The sequence below is a fragment of the Lissotriton vulgaris genome, chromosome 1_1, assembly GCF_964263255.1.
Source record: "Lissotriton vulgaris chromosome 1_1, aLisVul1.2, whole genome shotgun sequence".
NCBI lineage: Eukaryota > Metazoa > Chordata > Amphibia > Caudata > Salamandridae > Lissotriton > Lissotriton vulgaris.
The window spans coordinates 1,663,752,092-1,663,761,811 of record NC_141685.1 but is presented as its reverse complement, the minus strand read 5'-3'; the positions used below and the strand labels follow the sequence as shown (position 1 = coordinate 1,663,761,811).

The window sequence follows — 9,720 nt, the reverse complement described above, 5'->3', positions numbered from 1 at the left end:
GGTATGTTATACTCCTTGCTATATAAGGCATTGAAAGCAAAATTGGTTTAATTCTTACAAACATATTACTGAATTAAACTCAAAAGTATTTCGTAGATGGGCTCCATACATAAATGTCGTCTGGTTCTGCCTGTTCAGACAGTTCGTGTGTGTATTACGTCTTAGCCTCATAGAAGGCTTGAGTATGGGAAGAAACTGATTAATGGCCTGTGTAAGTCTATATTGTGTCTGTCAAACATCAATAATTTGGCAGGAGACTTAGGGTTTCAAGAATATCTTTGTTTATTTGGCAAATTCTTGGCTCATCTCAATCCTGCAACATCTAAGTGCACTTTCTTAGGCGAATCTGGCAATTTCATATGTCAATTTCTCTTTCCGGTTCGTATTTTTTTCACCTAGAGTGCACTATTGTAAATTATTTTGTGGTGTGATAACATGATTTTGTTAATAATTTGTAAGTATTTTTTTTATTTTTCACAATTTAAAATCTAGCCATTTGTTCCAGGGTCGCTCACCTTTAAGAGCCACTAGACAAAGTCCTCAACTTCCTTTTTTTGTAACTCCTATACGCTTATTTCTCTGTCCAAACACCTGTAGATCTCTTCCTTGTACTCCTCTGTTTCGTCTGCCCTTTGCCTGTGGCCATCTTATCTGGCCAAGAGTTTGTCATGTTTATCCACTACCCTCCCTTTTCAAATATAATGGTGCTTCTCCTTGAACCCTCTAGGGCTCCTCCGCTGCAGGACAGCTCCTCCTCAACGAATGGTGGTCTTTCCCCCTGAACTAAACACTTTTAAAAGGCCAGAAGGACATCTTGAATTTTTTCTTCTTGGTACGAGATACAGACTTTGTTTCCAATTTTTTATATGGTGGTCCAACCATTTCAAGATTATAGTGCATTTGACCAAATACTATTTTTTTCCTGTTTCCTGAATGGATACAATGTCTGACGATGCAATGTTGCCACTGTGTTAATTTCAAATACAGTAATTTAAAGTGACAATTTCACTGGTAACTGATCCTCTATGCCCATTCATATGAAGTGCCTTCTTTACAGGTGAGGTACGATAGTTTCCCCACAATATTATAAGAAGTAACAAGGGAAGAATTATTTGAAGCCTAGCTTCAGACAGGAGAAGACCCGTCTTCAGACTGCTCAGTGCAGATCAATAACCCGCTACACTTCAATAAGAGTCTTTCGGCTGTGAGCTAGTCATTGTCATTCGTTCAGCAGCTCTTCCCAGTGGATGGGTTGGGAGAAGACCTCCCTCTCTAGCCACAGCTCGTACGTGTAATGGAAGTCCTCGGGCAGCTCCAGCCGCTGTCCCAGCACGCTTTGTAGGCAGTTATCCACAGGCGCAAACTCCCAGTTTGGGTTTTTATCATATCTCCGACTATTAAAGCTCTCAATGTTGGCCCTCAGCGTGCATTCTTCAGCTTGGAAGTCCCAGGGCCTGGCGTCGATATCTGAGATGAGTAAAAGCAGAGCAATTGTACAAATATGCATGGAATTTGTGTAAATAAATAAATGCAATAATTTGATGGAAATAATTTCTAGGAGATTAAGTAAGCAATGTATTTCATAGAGTTACATGTATTGATATTAAATTGCACTACCATCAAACAGAAATGGGCTGGCAGACATCCCAGAAATTCTCCTAGCTTTCAAGAAAGGAAGGAAAGTAAAATGGGGGTAGGAAGAAGACAACAGCAATGCTGCTCTGACTTTGAAGCAGAGGAAAACAGACCAAGGCAATGACCAAGCAGACAAGCTTGATTGGGGAAAGGTTAGAAGGTGCATGGCAAAGCAAGGCCGAACTCAATGTAACTCAGTTACTACTACTAAATAGCCATTTATTAGCAAAGCAGAAGGAACTACATTTCTGCAGGGACACAAGATCTGAGTTCACAAGGCACATTAATAGAAGCCTTTTGTAGAAGCACCGTAGAACCTGAGAACCAGAGGTGAGGTAAAGGGGAATATGCTCAGAGCAGCCCTAAAGAACATGCGGGCAAGAAAACACCAGTTGAAAAGCATCACAAAATATGCTGTACTATCTGGAATGCTTGGGAACCTATCTCATAGTAGAATTCAGGCAGTTTTCAGAGTGAACAACAGACACCAAATCACTTTCACCAACATTTAACTCACGCATATGCATTGCATACATCAGTGAATGTACCATTTGTTGGGCTGCTGAGAGAAGCCCTAGAAGGTACAAGCTGGTATAGGGGTGGGTGGAGGAGGAGGAAGTAGGTGGCCACCTTCCTTATTCCATAGTTAGCAACCTTTTTTGGGAGTAACTCGTTTATGCATATCAGACTTTTGAGTGTTACTGAGCTTCCTCATCCTACATAAACAGGAAGGAGGCGCCTTTACAGGCTGTATGCACCTCTTATTCCAGTAGTCGAAGAACTACTTGTGGTGGCCATTTTTACACTGGGGGAAAGAGCGTTATTTTTGGTTGGCCCTCAATTTGAACTGGATAGAGGAGTGTAATTGTTACTTGGAACTTTATTTATACTTTAGAGCAGCATTTTTGGTTTTTCCTACTCTACATATAGCAGAATGAAGAGCCCTGTTGGGTATAGGCCTTCTACTTAAATTGGAACAAGAAAAGATCTTACTGCTGGGGTATCGCCAGTACCAGGGGTAGAAGCGTTATTGTTGGTAGCTGTTGTTAAACATTCTTTTATTAGATGTTCAGCCCTTACTGACTGGATGGGACATACCATTGCCATAGGCCCAGTCATCGTTCATGCGGTGTCGCACATTCTGGTATATGGCTGACATGGTCTTCATGTTGCTCTTTCTCCACTGTCGGCCCAGATACTTGGTCTGAAGTTTCAGCAGTTTCAGTACATAGAGCTGCATCATCGCCTGTTTCACCTTCAGGGCCCGTTTCAGGATTGGTGCTGACTTGAAAACCACCAGCATCTTTAAAAACCCAAGAAGAAATCAATATGTTTAAGATGGCTTTCGTTTACCACTGACCTACCAGGCCAGAAACATTAAAATGAGGGTGAGAATAAAAGCAGAACATTTAAAGCTAATTCCTATTATTTGCCAAGAAGAACTACAAGATACGGTACAAACCTGGCTCAATGACAGGAATCTTGACGGGTTCGAACCCCAACTCTCACTGAATGCTAACTCACTTGGATTCACCCTGGACACAAACATTTCCTCTAAAGAGCACATTGCCAAAAAGGCAGCTGGGTACCAGCTCTTCCTTCTAAAGAAAGTCAGACCATTTCTCTTAGAAACCGAATTTAAGAACTGGTGTTCAAGTCCTTGCACTCTTGCATCTTGATGTTGGAAATATCCTACTCTATGGACTCCCAGAGGTCAAGCTAGCAGCCCCTAGGGGCATCCTACACACCACAACAAATCTCATAAATAGCCTGAAGAAATATGATCACATCATTCACACCTTGATGGAACTTCATTGGCTCCCACTGCCAGCACGGGCAATGTTCAAAACTAGCTGCATCATTTCCAAAGCCATCAGAACCAGCGGTCCTGTCTATATTGTAGACAAGCTCACTATTTCTGGTGGTTCAATGGCACACTGACAGCCAGAACCCAGTAGACTAAGAAGTGTAAAAAAGAAAAAACAAGATAATAGGCTTTTTCCATCTCGCCACCCAGGATGTGGAACTACATCCCCATATTCATCAGAACTGCCCCAACGCTGCTCCAGTTTAGGAAAGAGTTGAAGACTCACATCTTTAAAGAACACTACATCACAATACATTAAGCATCCATACCTCAGCTTCCTCTCCTATTACTCGCTGACTTTAGGCTTGCCTTTGACCATGTACAGCGCAATGCCTCCTTTTGGGTAGGTTTACGCTTTAGAAATACTTAGGAATACATACATAGATACATACCAATTATCTGTAACTCCTATTTGTCCGGTGTGAGGCTATTTAGAAGTTCACATGTGGCCCACACAACTTCCACAACTTAAACATGATAGAAACATCTGATGCTCAGGCTGGATATTTTTGCTCCTAGATTAGATTTGAAGCTGGCGCAGCACTGTTGTGCATTTAGTATAGATGCACGTGGATTTAGGGAAAGGGTCCTACCACCAAAACATGCTTTTAACTTAATATCTATTAAACTGCAGAGCGTACAGTGCTTTTTATTTCCGCTGTACCAAGAAAAGGTCCTTCATTTGGATAAAAAAAACTAAATTCACAGGGCAAATGTTGAGCTTGTAGTCCATTTACTACCAGTAACCTAGCACAGTGAAACATACATTTTAGTCTGTGTTTCTTCAACCACACTCAAGAAATTGTGTAACTGACCATAGGACTTCATTCACTTAAAAAATATAATTATAGATCTATTAATTACTTTACTGTTATTACAGATCATGTGCTTGTTCAGTGTCCTGGATATTTCCTGGCTCCTACCGGTCTCAGAAGCCTTGGTCTGCACTTGCATTGCCACAGAGATACAATGGCAGGGGATAGCATGGAGTGAGCTGAGGTCCTAATACATTTGCAATACCTGATACAGAAAATGTTGGTCTAGAGAATTAGAGTTTCTGCATTAGATGTGTTGAGAATCACATACAAAACAGTGATTTTAGTGGTGCTGCAGACTCCTAACAATGTAAGCTGGCATAGTGCCTTCAGGAGCTGCCCTCACCATGTATGAACTGTGATGTTTATGTGAAGTAGTGTTAGATGGGGCTACTCACAAATGTAACTTACACTTCTGAGTAATTTAAAAGAATAAGTATACTGTTACACTTTTGAGTAACTTTACTACTTTTGGCACACAAAATCTGATTGTAAAATTACTGAAACATGTAGACAGACATCTCTGCCCCCTGAAAAAAGGGGTTGAAGACAAATGTAGGGATGTACGTTACTACTGTTGAAAAGAAACAGTAGTAAGTCAAGCACCACACATGGCCAACCACTGATACAGCAACACCCTCCCTTAGAAAACAACGGAGACAGGTACTTAAAATAAAAAAATCATAGGAAAGAATGTTAGATTAAATTACATTATTTAAAATAGTTAAAAATATAAATATAATTAAATGTAATAACCATCTAAAATAAACTACTTTTCTTATTTAATTACAACATATATAACAAACATTTTTTGAAGTTATAAGTTAATATAACATTTGTTCTAAAAAATGTAGTTAAAATACTTTTAATTAATTCTATATGTCTTCTTTAAGAATTTTAAACACATAATATAATAAATAGTTTTACTGTATGTGGGAATTTATATTTTAATTTAGTTCTTCAGAAAAATTATATTTATTTAAATGACAATGTTTTAATTTAAAAAAAGTTTATGTGACTAAAAGAAAAGCAAAAAAGTTTGTGTTAGATATTAATATTAAATATATATTTATTTTAACTTTGAAACAAAATAACATCTTTACAGCACTATTAATTCATTTTAAAATACATCTTTAATTAATTTAAATATATTAAATTACATTAAAATTATTTTTCTGAAGTTTAAATTAAACAATAAATTCCACCCTAAAGTAGAAAAATAACATTTGGTATTATATGTTAATAATAATTGAAAAAGGCGTACATAATTCATTAAAAGTACTTTAATTACATGGTAATAAACATTAATGTTATATTAATTTGTAAATTTAAAAATAGTGTTAATTATATTTTATAATTAGATAATAAAAATGCTATATATTTAGATTTTTTTTAACATGTAATAATATGTATTTATAATTTTAACTATTTTAAATATATCAATTGAATTTAACATTATTTCATATATGGTATTATTTTAAATCCCTGCCATCGTTATTTTTTATGGGAGGGTGTTGCAGTACCAGTGGTTGTGTGGTGTTAGAGTCATTTACTACTGTTTTGGGTCCCTTTTTGCCTGTAGTAAATTTAGAAGTGCAGTTTGTGAATAGCAATTAACTTTCGCGAGTGGATGCATATTGCTCCGTAAGTCCCTCCACACTCCTCCCTGCACCGCTCACATTCAGTAGTAAGTATGCCCCTTTTTCCATCCACTTCCCCGGTTCCTCGCACATTTACTACTAAGAGTCCAGTTACGACGTCGGGTGAACCGGAGTCCATCCGACATCGTTTGGGTATTGGAACCGAACAACCTCCTGTCGTTGGTTCTAGCTCAGCAAGTAGGATGTAACCGAACCCTGTTCGGTTGCAGTACTATACTTTACAATAAGAGCATGCATTCCGAATGGAATGCATTCTCTCATTGTAAAGAGCGGAGGTGCAGTTCATCCGTGCACCCAGTGGCAGGCACCTCGTGGTGCCTGCCACCAGATGCAGGGGCCAACAGGAGGCACCACAGGTGCCCCCTAGGCCCCCATCCGGCTGCCTGGCTCCCATGGGGGCCATGCTGGGGGCCAAAGACAGATTCAGAAAGCCCGGCACAGAAAGGCTGTGGAAATCTGTCATTGTAATCTCTTGGCCGGAAAGAGCCGGCTGAGGGATTACTGAATGCTTTACGAATGGCGGACAGGCTCTCCGTGCCCGTCGGAAGCCATTCGGAAATCAGATTCAGATTCCCTTCCGACCGACCCCATCAAAATGGGTCATTTGGAAAGGAATCCGACCAGCCGATTACGATGCGATCCAAAGGGCTCCGACAGATGGTCAGAGCCATTCCAGCCCGCATCATAATCGGGCCCTTAGTAGTAAACTTAAATATGTGAGTATCCCCATGTTTAAAATATAGGAGAGGTGGATGAAGAGACTTAAACTCTAGGTTTCTGAATAGCATTTTGCCAAAGTATTAGTAAAGTACTACAAAATACAATTTATGAATTGAGCCCTAAGTGGCTAGACATCTTTAAAAGACACAACATGTGTGTTTGGAGCTTGAGCATAATACTTTTCACAGTATCATCTAATTTCATGTGAAATTCACAAAAGCATTTATTCATGCCATGAGAAGCAACCTCATGAAACAAAGCTATATTTTGGAATGTTAAAATTGTCTCTGCCTGGCACTGCATGAGTTCTTCAACCTAGAACATGTGTCTGTAGCACATACCAAGGTAAGAGAACTGTGTAAGTGCCTTTTCCTTACTATGCAGGAAATGTGAGTTAAAATCCCCTGTCCCTGAAGGCAGCAGAGCCAGGGTTTTTACCAAAGCAGCTTCTTGTAGAAATGGTGAGGAGGCATCAGCAGGAGGAGGAAATATATGTTGTAGTGTTGCCTTTCACTCAAAATAATGGGAGGTCCTCAGTCCCCTGTCTGCCAGATGTGGGAAACGTGGACATCCATCTGATCTCTGCAGGTCACTGAGGCCAGCACAGTGGAGAGGAATACTCAGTCCTTTGTCTAGATTCCTCGAGAAGGCATGCATATAAAAGAAGATGTTAGCATACTTACCATGGTACGCGAATGCTTCCACTTGGTCAGCTTGTTGAGGATCCTCAGAAGGTTAATGCAAGAGAAGAGGTTTCTCCAGCAGAACTGGTTGGTGTCTCCAGTCTCCTGCACACAAAGAGGAAGAATGCATGTCAGGTTGTGGTAAAGGTATGTGTCTGAGGTGTATGGATAAAGGGAAAGAACTCTGGGCCTGATGTACAAAGATTACATTTGCAAAACATTGGCCACAATTTGTGGACCTTATTTTTGTAAATGCAATCTTATTTTGCTTCCCAAACTATATACCAATGGTTTGATTCCCAAAATGCTGAATCAAAGGGAGTCTTGGAATGACCTGCTAATTTAATATTCATTAGGCAGGTTACAATTTGCACCAGTGTGTGAGGGTTCTTTTAAAAAACCGTGTGGTGCCAGACACTGCGGTATTGACCAAACCACTCTTTAGTGGACCATCATAGTTGATTAATTCATTAATACACAGGGACAAGGATGGCCTACATACTGTCCTAACTCTCTCCTTTGGTTTATAGAAGCACAATTTGCATCCCTCTGTGATTGGACATAATCACTGGGGAGGTAACCTGCAAGGGTCAGCAGGCCACCGGGTCTGTGAATGTGTTTAAATAATGTTTTTTCTTTTTTAATGCAGCCCATTTTTTTTAATTAAAGCAACCAGGACTGTGTTTAAAATATACATATGTTTTTTTAAAGTTTCACTGAGAGTCACCATTGGTCTCATGGAACACTGTCTAATCTCCCTGAAACATTTGTCAACACTCACAAAGGAGAAAAGTTTCAAAGTGGACCTTGTCAATCAGTTACCACCCCAATTTGTGATTTCGTAACTGATCAAGGGGTTGCAATCAGAATTATGCTTCGACACAATAATCAACAGTCCTGCCATTACCACGTGGTTCAACTCACTCAGTTGTTCACAAAGAAAGAAGGCACATAGTGGGTTAAATGTGTATGTCAAGTAAACATTCTGTCAAACCATGCATCCTACCCCTACCAGCTGGAGGCCACTCAAGTCCATCCCAACCTATGAGAAGCCCTCTAATGTCTGACCCAACCTAAAAATAAAACACAAACACCTTCCCTCCTCATTGGTTTGGACTTTGAATTGGATGATTATGATTTTGCTCGTGTGTAGGAGAGAGGATAGGGGGCTCTTCTCTGGTGGTAGAGTGCACTCGCTAGATCGGAGGGACTTGCATGTGGACGCTTCTAGAGGAGATCTTTCTTCAAGCGTTTATTGTGAATTGCTTTGTGAGTGCATTGACACTGTGGATGCAAGGGACTGCTATGCATGTACGCATGCTATGCTCTATAGATCCTGACATTGTGTTGTACACTCCCTTTTCTGGGTATTGCCATAGCTTGTATTTTTCTCCACTATGATATTATTTATCCGAGTTGCCTCTGCTCTCTGAACAATTGTAAAACATTCTGATACCAGCAAGGGTCATGTTTGTGCTATATAAAACTTTCAAAATACAAACTTAAAAGGTAACAATTTCCATCCTGGTGGACAAAAACGTTCTGAGCAAGTTATACCAATTTTCAAAATTTCACAAATATTTCTTCATGGATTTCACTCTAAATTCAAGACACAAACAGACTTATGTAAATTTACATTTCGCCCAGAAACACCAAATGTATACTTTCATTAATTCCAAACACAGAAAATAATGCCACCAGCTAAGGCAAGATTGATCCTCTTATGAGGAACCTGTGAATGTGCCTTAATTTTCTGATGAACACACCCCTTAATAAGAGCTGAAAGGCTGCAGGGCGGCAAAGATGTACAGATTGTCTTGGGCAACATTGCGGTTGTATGGCACATTTCACATTTGGGATTAGCTTAATGCATTTGATTTGAAGCAGTCATTCATGCCAGGCATTTTCTAAAATATTAGAAAAGGACAGGGCTGAGGCAAGCGAAATGTGAGTCAGGAATTTGTTCTAATATATGTTGTGTGATGCTGTAGCGCTATGATGGCAACGTTTATCCTCATGCTCTTCTGCATATCATAGAACACAGGGACCAGCAGGCACGGGGGACAGGCAGAGATCACGGACCAGCAGGCACGGGGGACAGGCAGAGATCACGGACCAGCAGGCACAGTGGACATGCAGAGAGCACAGGGACCAGCAGGCACGGGGGACAGGCAAAGAACACAGGGACCAGCAGGCACGGGGGACAGGCAGAGATCACGGACCAGCAGGCACAGGGGACATGCAGAGAGCACAGAGATCAGCAGGCACAGGGGGCAAGCATAGAGCTCAGGGATCAGCAGGCATAGGGGACAGGCAGAGAGCATAGGGACCAGCAGGCA

The 9,720-nt window shown here is 40.4% G+C and overlaps 1 protein-coding gene across 2 annotated transcripts in view; it reads right to left on the bottom strand.

The window, feature by feature from the left end:
• Positions 1-264: 264 nt before the first annotated feature.
• STRIP2 (striatin interacting protein 2) overlaps positions 265-9,720 on the bottom strand; it is a 184,855-nt gene continuing 175,399 nt past the window's right edge. For both annotated transcript variants that reach the window (XM_086918897.1, XM_086918898.1), the window contains exons 19-21: positions 7,382-7,486; positions 2,734-2,938; positions 265-1,467 (exon numbers count right to left, since the gene is read on the bottom strand). In XM_086918897.1, coding sequence (XP_086775023.1) covers positions 1,220-1,467; positions 2,734-2,938; positions 7,382-7,486 — 558 coding nt within the window. In that variant the 3' untranslated portion in view covers positions 265-1,219. The remainder of the gene's footprint in view (positions 1,468-2,733; positions 2,939-7,381; positions 7,487-9,720) is intronic.